Source organism: Panthera leo, chromosome D1, assembly GCF_018350215.1.
Source record: "Panthera leo isolate Ple1 chromosome D1, P.leo_Ple1_pat1.1, whole genome shotgun sequence".
Classification (NCBI taxonomy): domain Eukaryota; kingdom Metazoa; phylum Chordata; class Mammalia; order Carnivora; family Felidae; genus Panthera; species Panthera leo.
The window spans coordinates 108,882,184-108,908,738 of NC_056688.1; the positions used below are offsets into that span (position 1 = coordinate 108,882,184).

Here is a 26,555-nt window from a genome sequence, read left to right on the forward strand (position 1 = left end):
AGGGCCTTTTGGACTCCAGGTCCCTGAGCCCCCTGCCTTCCATGGAGAGCAGCAGGGACGGAAACTTCACGGCCCACAGACGCACCGGGCCGACGGTGGAGTCGCCACCCGCTCCCTTTGTAGGTTGTGAAGAAACCCCGGGGCGGCAGAGCAGGGGCCAAGCAGGATGCCGCGATGCTGCGGGATTCGGCCTCTCTGTAGGCTCCGGGGACCCAAGGGGCCCGAGGCGCGCTCCCGCGTCAGGCCACCCCCCCCCCCCCCCCCCGCAACCCCAGCCGGGGCCGCGCCCCGGAAAAGCGGAGTTTCCGCTCGCCTGGCTGTTGCTGCAGAGAGCACGACGGGGGAGGGGAGGACCGGGCCGGCTGGCTGCCGCTCGCACTGCGGATTTGAGGGGAGGGTCTGGCCGAGCCAGCCGGGGTCGAGGCCTCCTCTCCAGGGAAGCTAGAAGAGCGCGCCCACAGGCTCCCCTGGGGCGCGGGCGCGAGCGCGAACCCCGCCCCTTGGCGCTGGGTGGGGCCGGCGCGAGCCAGAGCTCCCCGCCCCCCCGGACACGCCCACCCAGTGTCTCGGCGGCGCGAGCCGCAACAGGCAGCGGCGGGCGAGCGCGAGGACCGCGCGCCGAGAGGCCCCGCGCGTGCGTGCAGCCTCTCGCTCGCTCGCTCGCGCGCTCGGGCGGGCGGGCTGAGGAGACGAGTCGAGCCCTCGCCGCCACCGTGGGAGAAGCCTGGGCGTCCTCTCTGCGTCGCCCCGATCCCCGTTATCCCCGCGCCCCCCACCCCCGGCCGGGCCATGGCGGAACGCGGAGGGGCGGGCGGTGGTCCTGGAGGCGCCGGGGGCGGCAGCGGCCAGCGGGGCTCCGGGGTCGCCCAGTCCCCGCAACAGCAGCAGCCGCCGCAGCAGCCGCCGCCTCAGCAGCCGACGCCCCCCAAGCTGGCCCAGGCCACCTCGTCGTCCTCGTCCACCTCGGCGGCGGCCGCCTCCTCCTCGTCCTCGTCCACCTCCACCTCCATGGCCGTCGCGGTGGCCTCCGGGTCCGCGCCTCCCGGCGGCCCGGGGCCAGGCCGCACCCCCGCCCCCGTGCAGATGAACCTGTACGCCACCTGGGAGGTGGACCGGAGCTCGTCCAGCTGCGTGCCCAGGTGAGCGGCGGGCGGGGGGACCGGGCCCTCGGGGCCGCAGGGCCAGGTCTGTGACAGGCCCCCGCCTTCTCATTCCTCTCCGTCCCAGCGCCCAAGGGAGCGCCCCCCTCCCTGGATTCCCCCTGGCTGCCCGGCCTGTTTCTAGGAGGGCCTCCCGGGACTCCTCCTGCGGGGACCCCGCCCTCTCCTGGCAGCCCCACCTTCTGCCTCGGGCCGGGACCACCCTCTTCCTCTCCCCCGATTGGGGCCTCCTGGACTCTCAGCCCTGGGCCTTCTCTCGTTGATCTGACCGAATCCGGCCTTCCTGACGGTCAGTTTCCCCGCGAATGTCACTGCCTCTGTTCCCTGCCTCGTTGGCGCCCGTGGGCTGTACATATGTTACATAGATGTCCTTTGATATTATTATTTCCCAATATACTCAGCGTGTGCCAAAGTCGGTTGTCACCTTCTGCCAGATAAAGCCCATATAGTAACCCTGGAGGCTTCTAGTTGGTCTTCAATACACACACACACGTTCATTTGTGCTTCAGATTACACACATTCTGCCCCGGCCTCTGTGCTCTTGTAAAAGCCCTATTTAGTGTGTCTTTAATTGTATTTTTCATCCCCTTCCTCCTCCCCAGTAGCTAGTCACAAATTCTCTTAGCCTTGCAGGGCTACATAAAATTACTGCCTTGTTCCTAAATTCAATCCATTCCTCTGCCTGTTGGAACCATCTGGGGACTTTCCTTTCATTGGTAAAATATGCCCGAGTTTGTGATGTTTTCTGTTTCCGTATTGGCAAAGCAGCCTTTCTCCAACTCTTTGGGGACAGTGTGCAGTGTCTTACAGTTTAGCCCTTGAGCAGACACTGGGGAGCTGGTTTCGCCTGGGAAGCCCAGAAAAGTGCCTGGAGGTGATCTTTTTGTCACCTCTAAACTGAGCTGATTCTGTTGTCTCGGAGTTTTGGACCCACTCCTTATTCTTTTAGCCCAGCCTTGGGTAGATGGACGTGTCAGTAGGGGTTAAGAAGCATTGTCTGGTTCCAGCCTCAACTCTATTTATTTCCCTCTCTCTTTATTTTGAATCATTTCATGCATACAAAATTAGACACACACACAAAAATATATCTCCTGGTTAGGGTATTTTACAAAATGATGAAAAGTACATTTCTATACTTGACTCCGTTTAAGAAACAGAACATTATAAATTATGTTGAATGAGGCCCTCAGGATGCCCCTTCCTGACCACATGCACTACTTCCCCCCCCCCCCACAAAGGTAAACACTATTGTGTGTTTATTATTTCCCTTGTCTTTTAAAAACAGTTTTGCTGCATACATGCATCTGTAAACAATATGGTTTAGGGTGTTTTTGAAGTTTATATAAGTGCTATCATACTGTATGTGCTCTGTGACTTAGTGCGTGTGTGTGTTTTAATTCAACATTAAGTTTGTGGGACTTGTCAGTGGGGTATGGTAGCTGTAGTTTAAATATTTTCACTAACGGATATAATTTCATTTTATGACTATATCATACTTCTCTTTTCGGTGAATATTTTGGGTTGTTTCTTGTTAGTTAATGGGAGCATAATGCCGTAAATAGTTTTGCCCAGGACTCCTAGTGATCCTTGCAAAAGTTTCTTTCTGTTTTTATATGTAGGGGTGGAATTGCTATTTGCAGGGTATACATCTGAAACTTTTTTAGATAATGCTAAATTGTGCCCTGTTCGTGCTCCTCCTCCCTCACTCTTCATGTCCTTTGTGTTTCAGCATTTACCTCACTGACTTACGCTCTTTTTTTTCTTTGCCCTTCTTTTAGGGTAATCAGAAGCCATGTTAGTTTAGTTTGTTTTGGCCAGTGCCCTAGCACAACACCAAACTCAAGTGGGAGTTTAGTGTGTAATGGTCCTTAGCAGGCCTCTTTCTAGGTAGGTCCGTCTGTAGCTGAAGTATTCTAATCTACTTTCAAACGTAAAAGCACTGTGCCCCTTCCCACGTTGGTCCAGTGTTAGTAATACATGCTTGCCCATTCTTCGTTTACATCTATCGCTATGTTTGACAGGTGACATCTGGACAATTGCCTTCTCTAGCTTGTTAGATTGAAAAGGCATTGAGCCAACTGGGAAGAAGCTGCTGTGCAACAGAGGGAGATAAATAAAATCACTGATAAATAAAATCTTTGATTTTTTTTTTTTCTGCACCTGTTGGTCACTGAGAAGTCTTATGTAATAAATTATTAGCCAAAGAAACTGCCCATCTTCCTGAGTAAATCGGTAATTACTACGCTAACTTGGTGTGAGAGGCTTGGTTGGCTTGTTTGCCCCTGCCGAGAGCATGCAGTTGTCATGTCTACTAACGAGTCTTTGAGATTGTCAGCTGTCCTGCTCTGACTTTGTTTTTCAGCTATCACCCTGTGCCTCCCAGCTCCTTGTGGAACACTTGTGCTCTTTGGAGCATGCTGTTTTATCTGCAGGATGGAAAATAACACCCTGTGGGGAGAAAATGTCCGCTATTGGCCCTTCCAATTACTAGAGTCATCTGGTTAATTTGAGGTCTCCTTGTTTACTTGTTCATGTTGTTTAAAATATATTGGCAATGTGCAACCTGTGTACAGCACTCTGTAGATAGTCTAAGATTAACGTTCTTGTCTCGTGTAACTCAAGTGAGAAGCGTGTGAAACGTGCACTTAAGAAATGTGAACATGATTGTGGATCTAAGGCTATATATATGTGTATATATATGCTGTGGGACTCAGTTTTAGCAAATGTGTTCCTCTACCTAGTACAGAGAAGAGAGAGTTGAAAGTTGTGTGTTAGGAAGGTCACTTTCCTTTTCTTGATCCCAGTAGAAATATAATTTGCTTTTCAGGGAAAAAAAAACCTTTCCCTTTATTAGATATTTAAATAAAGATGAACATTGTACTAGTTGTTTCTCAAGTATTTACTCTGCTCTTATTTAACATCTACTAAATTCCTTCAGAATCTGTAGTATTTTTTAAAAACATTTTATGGTTGGAGAGAATACTGATAGTTGGCTTTAAAGTAACTAAATTGGGGGCACCTGGGTGGCTCAGTCAGTTGAGTGTCGAACTCTTGATTTTGGCTCAGGTTGCGCTCCCAGGATCGTGGAATCAGGCTCCGAGCTGCTTGGGATTCTCTTTCTCTCTCCCTCTGCCGTGTGTGTGTGTGTGTGTGTGTGTGTGTGTGTGTGTGTCCGTGTGTGTGTCCTCTGTCTCCCTCTCTCAAAACAAAAAAACAACAGAAAAAACAACCCACTAAATTGTTTTATTCATTGACTTAAAATTTTTTTAATGTTTATTTTTGAGAGAGAGAAAGAGTGTGAGCAGGGGAGGGGCAGAGAGAGAGAGAGACATAGAATCCGGAGCAGGCTCCAGGCTCCAAGCTGTCAGCACAGAGCCCGATGCAGGGCTGGGACTCACAAATGATGAGATCATGACCTGAGCTGAAGTCGGACTCTTAACTGACTGAGCCACCCAGGCGCCCCACTTTTTTTTTTTTATAAGTAGGCTCTATGCTGGGCATGGAGCCCAACTTGGGGCTTGAATTCATGGCCCCGAGATCAAGACCTGAGCTCAGATCAACAGTCAGAAGCTTAACTGACTGAGCCACTCAGATGCCCTTATTCATTGACATTTTTATCAACATTTTTTAAATTAAAATATTGATACATGTCCATGATTAGACATTCAAGCAGTACAGAAAGATGGGAATTATGAAGGAAAAAGCCCTAGTCTTGTCTCTGTTTTTGCTTTCCACAGGTGATCACTAGGAAATACAGTTGGCTTTTAAGATTCTGTTACAAGCGGGTGGATCTATTATAGCTCCTTTTTAAAATTCACAGCTTTAGACGTTGGCATTGTTTTCCCTCTGTACTAAGTAGTGCTTCCTCTCCTATGGCCCATGTTTTGGCTAGTGGTATGGTGACATTTGGCCAGGTGGCATGTTGTTTGATGTTATCTTTTTTTTAATGTTTGTTTATTTTTGAGAGAGAGTGAGCTCGCTTGTGAGAGTGGTGGAGGGACAAAGAGAAAGCGGGAGAGAGAGAATCCCAACCTGTGCTTTGTCAGCACAGAGACTGATGTTGGGCTCAAACTCACAAACTGTGAGATCATGACCTGAGCTGAAATCAAGAATCTGATGCTTAACCAACTGAGCCACCCAGGTGCCCCAAGGGAAGAGTTTTAGAGTGTCATTGTTGATCTCTTCTCTTTGGGTCTTGTGTGGTATATGGTGAAGTTTCCCCTGGTGTTCTTTTCTCTATTTGAGATACTTAAGTAGGAGAGGCAGAAAAATCATTAAATTTCACAGGTATACAAAATTTCCTCAGTGGATTTTGTAAAACCAATTATTAGGAGATAAAATGTGCTCTGCTGTATCACTCACAAACTGTATCACATTTGTCTTTGAGTACAAAGCACATTTGCATATCCTTATCTGTATGTACAATTAAGGAAAGGGTTCAGGAGTTATGAGTCACATTTCTCCTTAGACCACATTTTTTTTTTAAAGGGGGTACTGAAGTTAAGCCTGCTTGGACAAAACTGTTAGAACCAAAGGAGGTGGTCATGGCTAAGTTGGCATGACTACTATACAGTAGAAGTGTTATTTTCATCAGGACACTTAGGGGCAGTTGCCCCTCTAACCACAAAAGCACTAGGCAAGCCAGGATATATTACTCTTGTATTCTTACTGGATGCCAAGGCAAACTCTTCCACACTTTAGTTTTTTTATCCATTAATTGGGAACACTTTTACTTGCCATTCATTCTAAAATGTGGGTGAAATAAATATATAATAGGACCTATAGATTGTAAGAGAAGGTACTTCTTAAATGATAGATATGAAGTAAATGAAATTGGTCAAATAAGAGAGACCTGGTGAAATTTCTATTATTGCCTTACCATTAAAAGTCTTAAAAGCATCTTTGTATCTTAGATTTGAGTTTCACATTGTGAGTGTTGTAATAGAATATCTTCTCTCTCGTGGTAATATTATCCATTGTCCCTGTGGAAGCTCAGATTCCTTGTCAGAAAGAGAATGACTTTCACAAGTCCGCTTTACAAGTATTGATTTACAGATCTTTTGGGCACATTAGTGGTTATGTGATTTCTTTTTAAACTAGTTTTCCAATTTCTTAGCTGAGCCAGTAAGCTGTTACTGGGAGTGTTTGCCTCAGTGTGCATGAGGGAGGTGCAAGTAAGAATATGGGCTGTATCTTTTCACTGCTTCAACCTAGGAGGCTTGTCTTGTTTTGGCCTGGACTTGAAGGTTCAGTGGGTCCTCTGAAATTTGGAGTTGGCTTCGCTTGCATCTGTGGTGTCACATGCTGCGGGTACTTTAGACATCTAGACTAGCTGTGGGAATGCTCACAAGAGCTGGTCTTTTTCCATTATGGATTCGGAGTGGTATTAGGGCTCTTGAGAAAAGAGAGTTTGAAGTTGGTCTTAGAATGTCTTTCAGAAGCCCCTTGGGCTGGATTGAGTGAGGTGGTTTGTTTCTAGATTGGCAAGCACTGATAGAATCCTCCATTCCCTAGGCCTTCCCTAGGCCTAGTTGGAAGAACAACCAGCATAGCTTCTGAGGGTTTTAGGGAATCACAATGTTTATGCCTAGGCACCAACTCTATAGAGTATTTTCCTTTTCCTGCCATTCATAGGGCAGTTGTCTGGTTAGAAAGCCTGCTGGACCTGTACTCCCTTTTTCCTTTTTACAAACCAGAGAATAGCTGTAGTCACAGCTCAGGTTGCCGCTTAGGCTGACCTAAACCTGGCCTCTACCTTGGGTAGAGAAGTAGAGTAGAAGAGCAGTAGAGAAGGCCAGTAAATGATGATAAATGGTTTCTTAGCTTGTGTATCTTCTAGAAAACAGTTTGTGAAAGCATTCCATTTGATATCCAATTACATCTTAACATCATAAGCTGTTTTCTCTTTAAAGCTGTGCTGTTCAGTACAGTAACCACTAGTTGAATGTGGCTATTTAAGTTAAAATTGAATAAAATTTTAAATTCCCTTTCTTAGTTTTATTAGCCACATTTCTTGTCACACTAGTCACATGTGATTAGCGGCTTTCGTATTAGACAAGGCAGATATAGAACATTTTCAGCACCATAGAAAGTTCTATTAGCTAACACTAAAATTTTTTTTTATTTTTTTAATGTTTTTATTTATTTTTGAAGGAGAGAGAGACAGAGCATGAGCAGGAGAGGAGCAGAGAGAGAGGGACACACAGAATTTGAAGCAGGCTCCAGTCTCTAAGCTGTCAGCACAGAGCCCAGTGTGGGGCTCAAACTCACAAACTGTGAGATCATGACCTGAGCCGAAGTCAGACGCTTAACCGACGGAGCCACCCAGGTGCCCCAGCTAACACTATTTTAAAGAAAAAATTGCCTGTGATATTTCTAGTATTAATATCTGTGTGGTTTCTCCTTATTCATTTAATTAAACTGAATTCTTTTGTCCTCTTCCAAATTATTTTAATATGCCCCTTTTCTTCACTATTTCAAGGGCCTGTTAGTTTTCTTCTGTTAGTTGTTCTCCTTTAAAGATTTTTACCTTTTAATCTGCTCACTTCTTCCTGTAGGGAATTGCTTCCTGATGCCTTCCTGCCGTTTGTTTCCCACAATTTTAGGTCTTAGTCAATACCTATTGAGAAAACTAACTGGAGACATTAATTTTACAGACTTCATTATTATTTTTTTAATTTTAATTTTTAAAAAAATATTTATTTATTTTGAGAGAGGGAGAGAGAATGAGTGCATGCATGGGGGAGGGGGAGAGAGAGAATCCCAAGTGGGCCCTGTGCTTTTTCCCATGAACTGTGAGATCATGAGCTGAGCCAAAATCAAGAGTCAGATGTTTAACTGACTGAGCCACCCAGGTGCCCCTGGAGTCATTAACTCTAAAATGACTTTAGATGATTGGATTATGTATGATAATAATTTTTGGCCTTATTTTTTTTGTGTGATTTCTAAACTTTATGTAATAAACGTGTTACAGAAAAGACCAGTGAATATTGTTTTAAAAAATATATATTTAAAACTACATATCAACTCTACTCAATTGTATACCTTAAAGGAGTGAACCTTACAAATTTTGTATTGTAATAAAGCTGTAAAAAAAGAACAGCTTTGTTTTTGAATGGATGAAGACATGGGGGACTAAAGTTTTGCTCTACCCATTACCTTTCTTGGTTCTAGAGTTGCGTATTTCTTTTTACTGATAGCAAATGTGGTGAATGGGGAATGTTCTAGACACTCATGGTGAGTGGATGATGAAGCATAGCTGACAAAGTAGTATTGAAAATGACACATTTATTTATTTGTTTAAAAAAAAATTTTTTTAATGTTTTATTTATTTTTGAGACAGAGAGAGACAGAACATGAACAGGGGAGGGGCACAGAGAGAGGGAGACACAGAATCCGAAGCAGGCTCCAGGCTCTGAGCTGTCAGCACAGAGCCCGACGCGGGGCTCGAACTCACAAACTGTGAGATCATGACCTGAGCTGAAGTCGGACACTTAACTGACTGAGCCACCCAAGCGCCCCAATTTATTTATTTGTTAAATATTTATGTAGATCCTTTTAGATAGTAAAGTGTTTTAAGATATACTCAAGGTGAGAATCTCTGAGTTTAGGTGCAGCTTCACACATTTTCTGGTCCTGAATACTGTTTTTCCCTTTTTCTTTTTCGGAGCAATGGTCCAGATAAACCCACTCTTCATTCACCCTTTCAGCCCTCGTAGTGCTTCTAAGTTCTGTGAACATGACACTAGGTAATATCCATAGAATGTTTTGGCCAAAAAATTTTTAGAACTGTGATGTGGATCTTAGTAGTTACACTGTAATTTGCCTTGTATGTATTTTTTAGTGGCCTGATACAGATAAAGGTAGATACGAAGGGAGTGATGTTTTCAAACTTGATTCCTACCAGAGGAATACCTGTTCCTCTTTTTGTGGACTAACTCTTCCAAATGACAGCTTGCCTCTCAAAACCTTACTGTGAGCAAGATTTCCCCCAGGTCACATTGTGGGTATAATTAGCTTATGACTTGTCCCTGAGGAAATTTAGACTGCTTATTGTGCTTAGACATAAAAAGGTGTTTTTTCTTTACAGTTGTTCTTCAAAATATTTTGTGTGTGTCTTGAGTTTCCTTTCGTTCCTCCTTTCATAGGTGAGATAGAGATTCTTTGTTGCAGTTTCTTTCTTTCTCTTTCTTTCTTTCTTTCTTTCTTTCTTTCTTTCACTACAGCAAACACAAAAGGCTTAGGACATCAGTTGTCCTTTACTTCTTCTCTCCTCACTGACCTTTTCCTGTCTCCTGTTTAAAAACAACAAATGGCTTCAAGGTTTACAGAGCTGCTTTATTCTTCCGTTTCTTTGTATTACCATACCTGTCAAACCACACTGCACTCTGCTGTTTGTAATTCCACCCATCTTTTGCCACCTTAGTTTCCTCCAGAATGCAACCACTAGTAGTAGTTCAGGGTGATGTTTCAAAGGAAAATCAGCGTATGCCACTCCCTTCTTCATAATCTTCCCAGTTCATTCATTTAGCAAATGCTTATAGACCAGCTGGTGTGTGTCACAAACAGAATCCTTGATTTCATAAAGTATACATTCTAGTGGGTGAAGATTAGTGACACTATCAAATAACTGTTCATCATACTTAGAGTAAAACCCCTTTTCATGCCTTAGGAAAGACTTTAGGATGTGACCTCTTCCTGTGTCTTTGACCTTCTCTTCTGTCATTCTCCACCATGCTCACTTGGCTCTGGGGAAGCTGGGGCCTTAGACAAGGTCATCTCCGCCTTTGGGCTTTTGCACTTATACCTGGGATGCCTTGTCCCACATCATCAAATGGCTGGCTCCTGGGTATCATTCAGATCTCAGTTAACCCACCACCTTGGAAAGCTCTCATAACCTGCCTAGTCATTCTGGGAGTTTATAAATCTTCACAACTAGTTACTATCATCTGAAATAATCTTGTTCATTTATTAGTTACTTTATAGGTGCTCAATAAGTACATTTGTCACATAAACAGTACCTTTTTATTTATAATGTTTATTGAATGAAAATCTGTTATACACAGTTCTTTCATTCAGCAGATACTTACTGAGTATTTCTATGTGCCAAGCACTGCTATAGGTGCTGAGGAAGAAGTAGCAAACAAGTTGACAAAATTAACTCTCTCCTAGAGTATACATTGTGGTGGAGGGAGAAAGATAATAAACCAATATATTTATAATAAATAGGTAATGAGTGAGTACCACGATGAAAAATAAAGCATAGTGAGGGAATTGAGAATGTTGGCAGAAGGGCACTTTTGGATAGGGTGGTCAGAGAAGGCCTCTGGGGAAGCCATGTTTTAGCTGATGCCTGAATGAAATAAACCTAACTAATTGAGCATTTACTGCGTGTCACAATAACCATCAGAGGCAGGTACTGAGATCCCTTTCCCAGAAAGGAAAATCAAGGCCCAGTGAGGTGAAGGCATTTTGTAAGGCTACACAGTTTAGAGGTAGGTGGAGCTGGGATTTGTCTCATGATTTATGATTATCTGACACCAGAACGATTTCTCTGTTTAAACTTGGTGTTCCCCGAGCCCTGGCTGGTTCTCCTAGTTGACAAATAATATTTAATGTTTATATTTTGTCATATTAGAATTACAGAATGCTGCTCTATTACCAAATCATAGATAGTAAGAAATTTAATACCACAATGGCTATAAGTGCCAGTTCTGGAGCCAGTTAGCCAGGATTTTAATCCCGATTCTATCCTTTACCATTTAGTGATTTGGGCAAATTATTTAACCTCTCTAATGCTTTAATTTTCTCATTTGCAAAATAGGCCTAATGTCCCTACCCCTCATTAATTATGAGGATTAAATGATATTAATACAAGTAAATGCTTACGTAGCACATAGAAAACACTTAAAAATAATAGCTGTTACTACTATTACTATTGCTGTCTTTATTGCCAGTCCAACTTCTCTGGTCTCTCCCCAGTACCCCTCCAAAGTCTGCTTTCTTTCTGCAGTCAGGGCAACTTTGTTGATATTACGATTTCCTCAGTGGGACTATCATAAGGTGTTGGATTCACTTTAGACACAGATCCTGCCAAACCCCAAGCTTAATAGTCTAGAAAGTCAAAACAAAATATTTTGGTTCTCTGAAGCAGTGGCTGGATCAGGATCCTGTTTCTACATCCTGCCAGCTTATATGAACGGAAGAGATGGTGCAGGCCCCGCCTGCAAACCACAACTTTGTTTTGAGCCAATTTGACTTGACAGCTTCCCTATTCTACCTGCTGACTTCTTTAGCTCTGGTTTGGCAGCCAGAAGAGCAACTAAACCGGTTTACAGCTAGTCATTTATTACCAATAAAAGCTAAGTGACTCCTAAGAAAATGAGGATTTAAATGGGGTTGATATTTTTTCTCTTGTCTCTTTAAGCTTTCTTTTTTATGTCTCAAACTATAGAAAAATTCTATTCTACTCTTACAGGAGAAACCTGTTAATACATTTAAGGCCTGTCATGAAACATTTGGATTTGTGTGTGTGTGTGTATGTTAATTCTCTCCTTTAATAAGTACCAAGACTCTACTGTCTCATTTTAGTTGGAAATCTACAAATATATTAACATGTTTCTGTTCTTCCTTAAGAGTATGTAAAACACAGATTAACTTCTTTTCAAATGTGGATCATCATGATGAATGAGATCCTCATGGTTAACAACAGGGCTTGAGCTGAAGAGTGTAGACTGGTATGTGTTGCATATTTTTAAACTAATGTGTTTGCTTTTTTAGTTTTGTTTTTGTTTTATTTCCCCCATTGCTTCAATATGCCTTCTTTCTGCTTTACTGCTTTGATTAGACCATGGGCTAAAAACCAGACAATCAAATATGTTAGGAGTGAATGACTCTGTATTATGAAGGCTAAGAGGAATGGACAGTATCATTTGAATACGGGAGATTCACAGCCGGAGTGTTTTAGGGCTAGAAAGAAACATTTTACCTACTTCTTCGTCTGGGTTGTACTCCAAGGATGGGATCGCTGGTGAGTTAGGGTAGAGGGTTAATCTTCTAAAGTCTTAAGGAGTCAAAAACCCTTTTGAAGATGCAGTTCGAGATACAAGTCAAATTTTGCGTTTGGTTGGAGAATTATGAATTGGTAAGTAAAGCCCTATATCTATTGCTTGGTTAAATTTGTTTTGATTACATCTAGGCAAGTCACTTTTTTTCTCGTTTTTTAAAAGTGAATACACTTTTTTTTTTTTTCTTTTGCCTTGCTGATTTGTTATGAAGAGAAACAAAATGTTTGTAAAATGTTTGAGTATTTATATTCATAGAAATCATACCATCTTTGGGTAATGTCAGTGAAACTATGAATTTGATGATATAATATTTGTTGACCTGTGATAGACTGTGATAGATACATTAGTCATCTTTTACATTGTCTTCACAAGTAGGTTTTTTTATTTTTTTATTTTTTTTATTTTTATTAAAAAAAAATTTTTTTTAACATTTATTTATTTGAGAGACAGAGCATGAACGGAGGGGGGGCGGGGGCGGTCAGAGAGAGAGGGAGACACAGAATCTGAAACAGGCTCCAGGCTCTGAGATGTCAGCACTGAGCCCGATGTGGGGCTCAAACTCACCGACCGCGAGATCATGACCTGAGCCGAAGTCGGACGCTTAACCGACTGAGCCACCCAGGCACCCCTACAAGTAGGTTTTTTTAAAGTGTGTTTATTTATTTATTTAATTAGTTATTGAGAGAGAGAGAGAGAGAGAGAGAGAGAGAGAGAGAGAGAGAAGGCCCCCGTGCTGTCAGCACAGCCTGACACAGGGCTTGAACTCCTGAACCATGAAATCATGACCTAAGCTGAAGTCAAGAGTTGGATGCTTAACTGAGTGAGCCACCCAGATGCCCCACAAGTAGGTTTTTGTTTGTTTGTTTTGTTTTATTGTTTAATAAAATTGTCTCCTCAAAACTTAAGTATGTGGAAAGTAGTCTACAGAATTTGTCGTCTCTGCCATACACCATTTTTGCTGTGGATGAAAATGAATAAGCAACTCTGGAAACCAAGGTCCTTTGGGAACATAAAAACTCTTGTAGCTATTAATGGATTTAATTGTATTTCCTCTCTGTCACCAAAATGTGCAATAAATTGTTTATGCCCTTGTCTTTAATGGGGAGAAGTGTTCATTAACTGTATGTAATTATCATTATCGCTTTGTTTTTATTACTTGTAGATAATCCCCTCTATCTTTCCTTTAAAAAAACTTATAAAAAAAGGATAGCTATAATACTATTAAATATTACCCATTAATCTTTTTGGTGAGCTTTTTCTCTCCATGGAGAAAAAGGAAATTATCATTTCATTGTGGGGGTGAATTTGGGCTTGAAATGGGACATGATCTCCTAAACTAAGATTTGTCATAAAATTCGTTTGGCATGCTTTGGACTTAGGCCAAGTGATATGTTTACTTAAGTTCAGCAAGGGCCTCGTTCTCAGGCAGCCTCACTGATGAATGAATGCATGTCTCAGTTGGTGAGGCTTCATCTTATTTGAGTCCATTTAAGATAACATTTTTAGAAAAATGTTTGGAATGATGGCTCTCTTTGGGTTTTGTTTTGTTTTGCTTTGCTTTGTTTTGTTTGATGCTCATTCAGGTATTTCCTCCTATTCTTATCACTGTAGGAAAGTTAGCAAATTGCTATAATCTGTTTAAAACCATATGCCAAAAATGTTTTGACTTTAGAATTTGGTTTCTTATTTGGCTTTACTTCATCATGTGGATTTGGATAAGTCTCTTTAACTCTTCCTCTACCTAATAGTCATTTAGTCAGCAAATAACTGTTGAGTATACATCATATGCTGGTCACTATTTCAGACACTGAGGAGACAACAGTTAATAAAAGAGACACAATCTCAGCTCTTGTGGGGTTTACCTTCTAGGTGGGCAACAGACCATAAGCAGATGAATGAGCAAATGATAGGGTATGTCTGGTGGGGAAAAGTAAGGTAGGAAAGGGGGTTAAATGGGGCAGAGAGAGAGTTAGTTTTAAATAAGGTGTTCTAAAAGATCTCAGAGAGGGGGAACAGTCCTTGTGGAGCACACATTTAAGCAAGCCAGTAGAGGGGACAGCAAGAACTGGTAGGTTCCAGAAACATCCAAGAGGCCAGTGCACTTGAGCCAAATGAAAGAGGAGTGAGTAAGCAAAGGGGACCCAGATCTTATAGACCATTGTAAGACTTAGCTTTGACTTTGAGTGAGATGGGAAGCCATTAGAGGTTTTGAGCCACAGAAGAGGCATGATAATGACTTTCATATTAAAATACCCACTGACCACTGTGTATAGAATAGCCTATAAAGAAGGGTAGGGTGAAAGCAGGGAGTCTAGGTAGAGGTGTTGTGATGATGTCGTGGGAGCTAATATTGGCTTGGAACAGGTTGGTAGAGGTGGAGGAAAAGAGAATTCATCAGATTCTAGGTATGTTTTCAAGCCTAAAGGATTTGCTTATGGGTTGGATTTGGGGTATGATGGAGCAAAAGGATTCAAAGATGACTTGAACATTTCATTAACTTCCTTGTGTTGGTTTTCTGATTTTTATAAAAAAATTTACTATTATTGTCACCACTTTATCTTGCTTAAGTGACATTATATAAGAATGAGATCTGTATAACTGAACTCGTCAAGGTTCTTGAGGGAGTTTGGTTCTACTTTTTTAAAAATTATTTTTTTAATGTTTTATTTATTCTTGAGAGAGAGAGAGAGAGAGACAGAGCATGAGTGAGGGAGGGACAGGGAGAGAGCAGGACACAGAATCCAAAGCAGGCTCCAGTCTCTGAGCTATCAGCAGAGCCCAATGCGGGGCTCAAACCCACAAGCGGTGAGATCATGACCTGAGACAAAGGCGGACGCTCAACTGGCCGAGTCACCCAGGCGCCCCTGTTTCTACTTTTGCCATCTGCAATTAATTGGAAATAAATTTCCTTGGGAATTTACTGGGTGATGGAATAATCGATAGACTGGCAACTGATTGTGTTAATAAGTTAGATTAATTTCTTTTAGTGCTTAGGCCATGATGAAGCTATGATGGAGCAGCTGAGTGTCAACATCCCTGATTTTTCTGCTGTCATGCTTGCTTGGTGTGGTATCTCCTCTGTGATCCTTATTTATTTGATGGGTTTTAATGAGGGAGATCTGTTGCAGAAGCTATTGATACCTATAGCACATGTTCTTTGTCACTAACCCAGTGAAGCTGAAAAGTCAAAAATATGTTTTTATTTTTTGTTTTTTGGTTTTTTTAATGAGTAATGCTCAACAGCAGACAGCCTGTCTGTGCTTCCTGGGAGCTGCTCTGTAAGGAGGAATCCTGCTGCAGAATGATCTAATTTGTATAATCTTGAAGGTGGAGCTATTTTTAAAAGAGAACAGGAAAATAACGGAGTCCTTTGCTTGTGAATGCCAAACTGGATCTTACTGATTTAAAAGGAAAGAAGCTTAGTTAGATCTTGTAGTTTGAACTCTTATTTCCCTTTTATTCTGTTTACCATGTCTAGATCAAATTTATGATAGATATATTTAGGTAACTGCTTTTGGAGTGGCACCTGGGCACCCCTTTTTTTTTTTTTTTTTTGACATTTTAGGTAAGTATATTACTTAACTTGTGATTTGGATAATGTGAGTCATGTACAAGAGCAGATACTAAACTCAGGAATTAGAACTTATGGCCCTTTTTCTATCCTGAAATGAAATTCCCGGATAATAAAGCTTACCAACATGTCTACGATATCTTAACTGCAGTATGAAGGAAAGATAAAAGGAAGGCTCTTTGTAATACAATCTGTATTTCTATATGTGAATTCTCAGAAGACATTTGTAAATGGCATGACACGTCAGAAACCATAGCTGTCAGGTGCTTGCAGGTGCACATAGTTTTTCCTCTGTAAATATGACACCTATAAATAGAGACTGATACAGGTGTATTGCGTGGGTGACTCAGATAATATGTGGCAATGCCATTGGTGATAGGATTTTCTAGAATTCTGAATAAATCTTCATAAAGTTCTGAACAAAACAATATACAGCCCTTCCTGTATCCACATAGTAGTTACATTCCTGGAAAGTTCCTTATATATTAAATGATGAAAAAACTGAAATTTCTGTGCAAAATCTATTTAGATACAGACTTAGGTCATTATAAGATAATTATTTACATATATATACATGTATGTCTGGTGGGACCAAAGGCGAATTTGTTATGAATCTAATGAAGCTTAAGCTTTAAGGCTTTTCATGTGCACAGGTTACCTCATGGCCCTATACCAAATTTAAAAAAATACAACCTTTTATTGAAGTATAATCTATACTTAGAAAAGTATACATAATAATTACAGTTAATGAATTTTTACACACTGGACATACCCACATAATTAGCATCCACATCGGGAAACAGAACATTGCCAACAACCCAAAACATTGCCTTGCCCGCTTCTAATCACTACCTCTCCCCCTACCAAAAATGACAAGTATCCTAGCTTATAGCAGTGTAAGGCAAGTTTTGCCTGCCTTTGTACTTCATATGTGTACACTCTTGTATCTGACTTTGTTCAGCATGATGTTTGTGTGATTCATCCACATTGTTGCATGTAGTTGCAGTTCATGTATTCTCGTTGTGTAGTGTTCCCTGTGTGAATATATCACAGGTTATTTAACCATTCTGTGGTAATGGTCATGGAAAATTTCCAGTTTGAGGTGATGATGTATGGATAGTGCTGCTGTGAACATGCTTATACATGTTTATTGGTTGATATAAGCACTCTCATATATTTCATTTCCTTTCCTTTGAGTATATAAGCAGGAGTGGAATTGCCAGATCATGGGGTATGTGTATGGTCGGCTTAGCAATATGAGAGTTCCAGTTGTACCACATCTCCACCAAAACGTGGTATTCTTTGTCTTTTTTGTTTTAATCCTTCTGGTTAGGGGTAAAATGGTTTCTCCAGTGTTTTTAATTTGCATTTCCCTCAAGATGTTGAATACTTTTTCATAAGCTTATTAGCTATCTGGATATTCTCTTTTATGAATTGTCTATTCAGGTTGTTTGCCCATTTTGCTATTGGGTTGTCTCTGTATCTTATTGACTTACAGTTCTTTTTCTTACAAATATCTGCTTATACCCCCATAGATTGCCTATTTATTTATTTAGCCTTTTTACTCTTTTAATGGTGTCTTTCACTTAATTTTTTTTCCACTTCATTTTTTTTAATGTTTATTTATTTTGAGAGAGAGAGAGAGAGAGAGGGAGGAGGGAGGGAGAGAGAGAGAGAGAGAGAGAAGGAGAGCATGAACAGGGGAGGGGCAGAGAGAGATGGAGAGAGAATCCCAAGCAGGCTCCATGCTGTCAGTGCAGAGGCTGATGTGGGGTTTGATCTCACAAACTGTGAGACCATGTTCTGAGCCAAAATCAAGTTAGACACTTAACCAACTGGGCCACCCAGACGCACTTTCACTTCATTTTTTTTAAGTAGGTGCCACACCCGGTGTGGAACCCAATGCATGGCTTGAATTCACGACCCTGAGATCAAGACCTGAGCTGAAATCAAGAGTCAGATGCTTAACTGACTGAGCCACCCAGGCACCCCAGTGGTGTCTTTTGATGAACAGAAATTATTAATCTTAATTTAGTCCAATTTATCAATTTTCCCAGTTACATTTAGTGCCTTTTATGTCCTCTTTAAGAAATCTTAGCCTACTTCAGTATCATAAAGGTGTTCACTGATGCTTTCTTTAAAAATTTTTTTTTTTTTAACGTTTATTTATTTTTGAGACAGAGAGAGACAGAGCATGAATGGTGGAGGGCCACAGAGAGAGGGAGACACAGAATCCGAAACAGGCTCCAGGCTCTGAGCTGTCAGCACAGAGCCCGACGCGGGGCTCGAACTCACGGACCGCGAGATCATGACCTGAGCCGAAGTCGGATGCTTAACCGACCGAGCCACCCAGGCGCCCCACTGATGCTTTCTTTTAAGAGCTGTATTGTTTTACTTTTTACAGTTAAATTTACAGTCCATATGGAAATGATATTTGTGTGTGGTGTGAGTAAGGGTTAAGATATATTTTCCTCCATATGGATATTCAGTTAACCCTGCAACATTTATTTAAAACAATTTTTTTTAAATGTTTATTTGAGAGAGACCAGAGACAGAGCGTGAATGTAGGAGGGGCAGAGAGAGGGGACACAGAATCTGAAGCAGGCTCCAGGCCCTGAGTTGTCAGCACAGAGCCCAGAGCGGGACTCGAACTCATGAACTGTGAGACCATGACCTGAGCCGACGTCAAACGTTCAACTGACTGAGCCACCCAGGTGCCCCTGAATCATTTATTTTTTTATGACTTTTTAAAAATGTTTATTTATTTTGAGAAAGAGAGAAGTAAAGACCGAGCAGGGGAGGGGCAGAGAGAGAGGGAGACAGGGAATCCCAAGCAGGCTCCGCAGTGTCAGTATGGAGCCCAATGCAGGGCTCAAGCTCATGAACCGTGAGATGATCACCTACATTGAAATCAAGAGTTGCATGCTTAACTGAATGAGCCACCCAGGCACCCCCACCCTCCCTGCATCATTTATTTAAAAAGATTATCTTTTTTCCACTGCTCTGCATCGTAAATCACATGATGTTTTACATGTGGGTCTATTTTAGACCCTCTGTTTTGTATATTGGTGAATCTGTCCATGCTTACACTAATGTTCCATGTCTCTATTACTATATCTTTATAATAGGCCTGTTACCTGGTGGTATAAGTTTTCCAGCTGTGTGTTCATGATTGGCTTGACTGATCTTTGCTCTGTTGCATTTCCTTAGAAATTTTAGACCCAGCTTTTCAATTTCCTTTGTTTTTGAGAATTGTATTAGGATTGCTCTGAATCTGTGGATTAATTTGGAGAGAGTTGAAATCCTTAAAATATTGAGTCTTTCAATTAATGGATATATGTCCCTCCATTTACTTAGATCTTCTTTAATTGATTCTGCACTTATTTGTATAGAAATATTGTACATCTTTCTTTAGATGTAGTCCTACATATTTGGTATTTTAAAATTCTAGACCTAATTTTGTAATTGTGAACTTGTATGCTTTTTCTTATACAGGACCCTTCAAATGAAATAAGCTTTAGGCACTCTGAAACCTGGTTCTCCCTTTAGGTGGAATGCTTTCACTTACATGAATGTTGGAAAGATGTAGAAGGTAGTCATATCTTAGTTGTGCAAGACTCACAGGGATTATGGGTTGTAGGATGTCTGGCATTCTTGGTTTTTCCACCATTAAATGTCAGTAAAGTTCCCAATCATTGTGACAATCCGGAAAGCACCTTAGAGGCATTACTACCATCATTACTGTATTAAGGCTCACTTAAAAAAATTTTTTTTTGATGTTTATTCGCTTTTGAGAGAGACAGAGTGCAAGTGGACGAGGGCAGGGAGAAAGGGAGATACAGAATCCGAAGCAGGCTCCAGGCTCTAAGCTGTCTGCACAGAGCCTGATGTGGGGCTCAAACTCCTAAACCATGAGATCATGATCTGAGCCTAAGTCAGATGCTTAACCTACTGACCCACCCAGGCATCTCAAGGCTCACTTATTAAAACATTTTGTGTTTATTACAGTTATCATAGCCCATAAATGTAAGTGTGCTTGAATGTCCTCAAATATGTTGACCTTTTGTTTGTTTAGGAAGAGACCTAAGCGAACAGTTTCTTTTCTTTTCTTTTTTTAAATATTTATTTATTTTGGAGACAGTACAAGTAGGGGAGGGGCAAAGAGAGGGGGAAAGAGGATCCAAAGTGGGCTCTATGCTGACAGGCTGTCAGCACAGAGACCAACGCGGGGCTTGAACTCAGGAACTGTGAGATCATGACTTGAGCCAAAGTCAGATATTTAACTGGCTGAGCCATCCAGGTGCCCCAAGCCAGTAGTTTCAAATGTTGCCATCTATAATCTAGACTTTAAAAATTAGCAAATGATTCATCTTCACAAACTTCTGTTTGCTAAATATACTGGTAGAGTGGATTGAACACTGGATTTGGAGCCAGAAGAATTAAGTCTTCCTTTAATGAAAACTCTGTGATTTGGGATTAAGTTACCTTTTAATCTTCAATCTTCTCATTAGAATGGAAAGAAATAAAATAGCTGCCTAGCTGACTATTCAAGATTGTTGGGAAGAAAAGATGAGACAGTTTGTCTTAGAGTACAAGAGAAATGCCATTGATGTTGATTTGTGAGTTTGGGACAGTTAGCACAGTCACCAAGGTGAAGCCTCTTAAATAGGCTGGATCTGCTCCACTGGGGTTCTTCTCGCATGGTCACTATAGCAATAAGTTGGTGGAAAGTGGTGTCTGTTTTCTAAAAGCTTGTGTGTTTATAGGAAGGTAAAAAGATCACTACTCTGTTGTGATTCCTATATCTTAATTTTGGTTTTCAGAATGAAAGTAGGCAAACCACTCACTTTCCATTTCCTTCATGATCTTACTGCTTAGAAATGCTTTGAAGATTATGGTAAAGTCAACGCAAGTTTTATGTTCCTCAGTGAAAGTTTCCATGTGAATATAGGTGATACATTATTATAATTAAATCCTTATTCATATTAATTCTCTATATGGTTTTCTAGCCAGTGGATTGAGAAATGCCTGGCCTACTACTGAATAAAAAGGTGGTAAGACCTTGAAATGTAGTTGTGAGAGAGGAAGAATACTATGTCTGCGATTTTAATATGGAATATACATAATACTCAAATGATACTGAATTTCAGTATGTTTCTCCCATGGTTAATATTCTCTCTAGACTGCAGCTGCTGCTGCTGCTGCTGCTGCTGCTTCTTCTTCTTCTTCTTCTTCTTCTTCTTCTTCTTCTTCTTCTTCTTTTAAATGTTTATTTATTTTTGAGAGAGAGAAAGAGTGCCGGAGGGGGGGCAGGGAGGGACAGAGAGAGGGAGACAATCTGAAGCAGGCTCCAGGCTCTGTGCTGTCAGCATGTGGGGCTCGAACCCACAAATTGTTGAGATCATGACCTGTGCCAAAGTCGGACACTTAACAGACTGAGCCACCCAGGTGCCCCTAGACTTCTTATACAGTTAGATGCTTCTTTTAGTTGTGTTTTGGTTTCATTTGAGTGTCAGTACTTGATTATTTTCCTGTTTTGTTATATTTTATTTTATTTTATTTTAGTTTAGTTTAGTTTATATATTTTGAGAGAGACAGACACAGATCAAGTGGTGGAGAGACAGAGAGAGAGGGAGAGTGAGGATCCTAAGCAGGCTTCATGCTGCCGATGCAGAGCCTGATGTGGTGGGGTTTGAACTCGCGAAACCACAACATCATGACCTCAGCTGAAGCCAAGAGTTGGATGCCTAACCGATAGAGCCACCCGGATACCCCTTCCTACCTGGTTTTATTAATTTTTTTAAGTTTATTTATTTTGAGAGAGAGAGAGAGAATGTGTGCGCACACATGCGTGTATGTGAGAGGGGCAGGAAGAGAGGGAGAGACAGAATTCCAAGCAGGCTCCATGATGTCAGCTGTGAGATCAAGACCTAAGCCGAAATCAAGAGTCAGATGCTTAACTGAGTGAGCCATCCAGGCACCCCAGCCTGGTTTTATATTTTAATAGTCCACTTCCCCCTAATAGTTTTTTTTCCTTGTTGTATTTATTTTTAATCAGTGTTATACATATATTTTGGAGAGTCAAGTAGTTCTACAAGGCTTGTTTCTGAGACAGTCTTTTTTTATGGTGAATTCCATATGTGGAAGATTGCCACCATCACCACATTCTCCCAATAAAAGTGTAATTTTTGTTTTTATTATTATGACAATAGAAAAGCAAGTCACTGTTCAGTCATGTAGTAAACTGTGATTTTCCTTTCCCGGCCAACTTTTAATTTTTCCTAACATTAATAATTGTTTTTTTTGTTTTGTTTAATAATAGCTAACATTGAGTGCCTGATACATACTAGGTGCTGTTCTAATTGCTGTGTGTGTGTTAACTCATTTAATTATCAAATAGGTAGAGAGGTTAGGTAACTTGCCCAAGAAAGTAACATAGCCAGAGTCTAAACCTTGGCAGTGCAGCCTCAGAATCTGTTCTTTTAATTACCATGCTAAACTCTCTTTTCTATTAATATGTACATGAGTATTTCTTTTTTAGAAGTAAATTTAAGTGCAGTAAAATGCACAGATCTTGAGTTTATAGCTTGGTGAGTTTTGACAAATATATACATTTATGTAATCAATACTTGAATCAATATATAGAACATACTGATTACTTGCAGTCAGTCCCCACCTCTCATAGGCAGTAACTGTTCTGGTTTATATCACCAGAGATTAATTGGTATGTTCTTGAACCTCATATAAATGGAATCATATACAGTAGGATGTGTTCTTGTGTTGACCTTCTTTTGTCAGATTCATCCATGTCGTGTGTGTTAGTAGTTCATTCTTTTTTGTTGCCAAGTAGTATTTCATTGAAAAAGAGACTACAATTTGTTTATATGTTTTTCTGTTGATGGACACAGAGGTTGTTTACAGTTTTTGGCTTTTATGACTAAAACTGCTATGAGTTTTCTTGTACAAGTCTTTATATGGGCATATATTTTCATTTCTTTGTGGGTAGATATGTAGGAGTAAAATGGTAGGTCTTAGTGTAGCTATTTGTTTAACTTTATAAGAAACTGCCATTTTACCAAAAGTGATTGTGTTAGTTTACATTCCTACTTGGTGTGGCAGACAGATTCTAAGGTGGCCCCCATGCCCCTGTCTCTTGGCATTTATGCCTAATGTAATTCCCTCCCCTTGAATATGGGTGGGACTTGTTCCTTTCTAATAGGCTATGACAAGAGTGACAAGGTATACATCGTTATGTGTATGTGATAATGTTACATCAGATTGTAATGGCTGTATTGTGAGGACACTCTCTCCTTACCAGCTTTGAAGAAGCAAGTTGCCATGTTGTGAGCTACCTATGGAGAGGGCCGTATGGCAGGGAGCTGAGGGTAGCTTCAAGTTCACAGTCAGCAAAAACGCATGGTCCTCAGTCCAGTAGCCCACAAAGAACTGAATGCTGCCAATATCCATGTGAGCTTGGAAACTCAAGCCTCTCTTGAGACCATAGCCCCAGCCAACAGCTTGGTTGAAATCTTATTGAGGACCCACTTAAACTATGCTTGGACTTCTAACCCATTGAAACTGTGAGATAATAAATGCCTGTTGTTTTAAGCTGCTAAGTTCGTGGCACTGTTATTACACAGCAGTAGATAACTAAGACTAGTAATGTATGAAAGCTCCCATTGCTCCACATCCCTACTAGCATTTAGTTTGTCAGTCTTTAAAAAAAATTTTTTTAAATGTTTATTTATTTTTGAGAGACAGAACACGAGCATGGGAGGGGCAGAGAGAGACAGAGACACAGAATCGGAAGCAGCCTCCAGACTCTGAGCTGTCAGCACAGAACCTGACGTGGGGCTCGAACTCACGAACCGTGAGATCATGACCTGAGCCCAAGTCGGTGCTCAACTGACTGAGCCACCCGGGCACCCCAAGTTTTGTCAGTCTTTTTAATTAGCCATGGTCATGGGTGCGAAATGGTAACTCCCTCTCATTTAATTTGCATTTCTTTTTTTTATTTTTAAGTTTTTTGTTTTTAGAGAGAGAACACATGCATGAGCAGGGAAGGGGCAGAGAGAGAGGGAGAGAGAGAGAGAGAGAGAGAGAGAGAGAGAATCCCAAGCAGGCTCTGCACTGTCATCATGGAACCTAATACAGGGCTTGAACTCCCAAACTGCGAGATCATGAGCTGAACCAAAACCAGGAGTTGGATTCTTAACCGACTGAGCCACCCAGGCACCCCTAATTTGCCTTTCTTTAATATGACATTGAGTACCTACTGACTGGCCATTTGGATAGATAGCTTTTCTGTGAAAAATCTGTTTAAATCTTCCCTGTTTTATAAATTGGTATGTTTGTCTTTTAATAATTTATTTGTAGCAGTTATTTATATCTTACAGATCAGGTCCTTTCAGATACGTGTGTGTATATGTGAGTGTGTGTGCATGCATGTGTGTGCATCTGATATACACAGGCATATCTCAGAGATATTGTGGATTTAGTTCCAGACCACCCCACTGATACAAATATTGCAAGAAAGGGAGTCAAATGAATTTTTTGGTTTCCCAATAGATGTTAAAGTTGTGTTCATAGTCTATTAAGTGTGCAATAGCATTATGTCTAAAAAACAACGTAAATACCTCAATTTAGAAATACTTTATTGCCGGGCGCCTTGAGTGGCTCAGTCAGGTTAAGTGTCTGACTTTAGATTTTGGCTCAGGTCATGATCTCACAGTTTGTGAGACTGTGTTGGGCTCTGTGCTGACAGTGAAGAGCCTGCTTGGGATTCTCTTTACCTCTCTCTCTGCCCCTCCCCTGCTCAAGAGCGCGCGTGCACGTGCACTCCTTCTCTGTCTCAAAATAAATAAACATTAAAAAAATACTTTATTGCTAAAAAATGCTAACCACTACCTGAGCTTTTAGCAAGTCATAATCACTGATTACAGATCACCATAACAAATATAATAATAACAAAAGAGCTTGAAATATTGAGAGACTTACCAAAATGTGACAGAGACAGAAAGTGAGCAAGTACATTTGGAAAATGGTATGGACAGACTTGGTTGACACTGGGTTGTTACAGACCTTACATTCGTAAAAAATATTTTATCTGTGAAGCGCAGTAAAATGAAATATACTTGTACTATTTTCTTCCAGTCTGTGATTGGGAGGAACTTCCACATTCCTCTCACTTCAGCCAGATTCCCAAACTGTTAATATTTTACCATATTTACTCTATTAGACTATCTTTCTCTAAATTGGTTTTTCTGAGCCATTTGAGAACAAGTTTCATATGTGTTGTCCTGTGATTCCATACTATTTCTGTGTGTATTTTCCCCAGTCAAGGGCACTCCTAATTAACTACTACATATCTAAGTCAGGTAATTAACATCGATAAAAACCTACTCCTTTAGCAACAGGGCCTGTTCACATTTTGCCAGCTGCCCCAACAATGTTTCCTTTTCCATTTTGGTCCAGGATCCCAGTGCAGAACATGCAGTGGACTTCATTGTCATGTCCTCCATGTCCTTCAGCCTGCAGTAACCCCTTAGTCTTTTACTGTCATTTTTGTCCTCAACAGTCCTATATTCAGGAGGATGATCTGCAAGCTGAATCCATTAATATTTCCTCATGACCAGACTCAGGTCATGATTTCTTGGCAAAAATATCATAGAAATGATGTGTAATATTCTCAGTACTTCATATCAAGGGACACACGATATTAAGCAATCCCATTACCAGTGATGTTAACCTTGATCATCTGGTCATGTTGGTGGCTGCCACTTATCTCTGCTTTTCTTCACTGTAAAGTCATTGTTTTTCTTTTTATAACTGACAAGTATTTTATGTGTAGACAGTTTGAGATTATGCCAGTATATTATTCCTCATCAAATTCAAGCTACCAGCATTACTGTCCTCCCTAAATCAGCAGCCATGATATGTTTGCCAAGTGATGATTTTTGTTTGTTTCCATTATGCCTTCTGCATTTATAAATTGGCCTTCTGCTGTAAAGATGAGTTTTCTCGTTCCTTCCCTCCCCCCTCCCTACCTTTCTTTCAGTATGGACTCAGATTTATGATTTATTCATTGAGTTGTAATTTGTTAGTATTATTATTTATTTTGATGCTCAGATTACTCCAGTTTTGGTCAGCCGGAGCCCTTTCAAGCTGTTTCCCTTTTATATGTCCTTATCATTCTTTGAACACTTCTAGATTTCTAGAACAACAGGATGTTCCAGGGTCATCTTGTATTTTCCCTGCCCTATTCCTGGAATCAGCCATTTCTCTAAGGAGTCCAGGTTCTTTTCATGGAGGATGGTATTTAGAAACCAACATTTGACGGTTTGTTGTGCTCAGTGCTTTAGGATGTCCTTGCTTTTAGGTGCTCTTTTCAGACAGAGCCCAGAAATATAGGTATGTATGTACAGCTCGCTCTCTCTCTCTCTCTTTCTCTCTCTCATTTCTTTCTTTATCTATTTCTGTATATATCTTTAAAAGCCGTGCAAACTAATATCTTATTTACTTCTTTGTTTAATTAGAGAGAGAGCATGTGCAGAGGGGGAAAGGGGGGAGAGGGAGAGAGAAAGAATCTTAAGCAGGCTCCCCACTCAACATGGAGCCCAATGTGGGGCTCAATCCCACGACCCTGGGATCACAACCTGAGCCGAAATCAAGAGTTGGATGCTCAGCTGACTGACCCACCAGGTGCCTGTCAAGCTCATATCTTTAATTTCAATATAATACCTTGGGTTTCTCTCTAGC

At 41.0% G+C, this 26,555-nt stretch overlaps 1 protein-coding gene across 2 annotated transcripts in view; it reads left to right on the forward strand.

The window, feature by feature from the left end:
- The first annotated feature begins 601 nt into the window (after positions 1-601).
- Positions 602-26,555, forward strand: part of PACS1 (phosphofurin acidic cluster sorting protein 1) — a 152,769-nt gene continuing 126,815 nt past the window's right edge. The window contains exon 1 of one of the 2 annotated variants that reach the window (XM_042905693.1): positions 602-1,139. In XM_042905693.1, the coding sequence (XP_042761627.1) occupies positions 790-1,139 (350 nt within the window). In that variant the 5' untranslated portion in view covers positions 602-789. Of the gene's footprint in view, positions 1,140-8,660; positions 12,304-26,555 lie in introns of those variants that run through there. The other variant, XM_042905694.1, reaches the window with a different exon arrangement.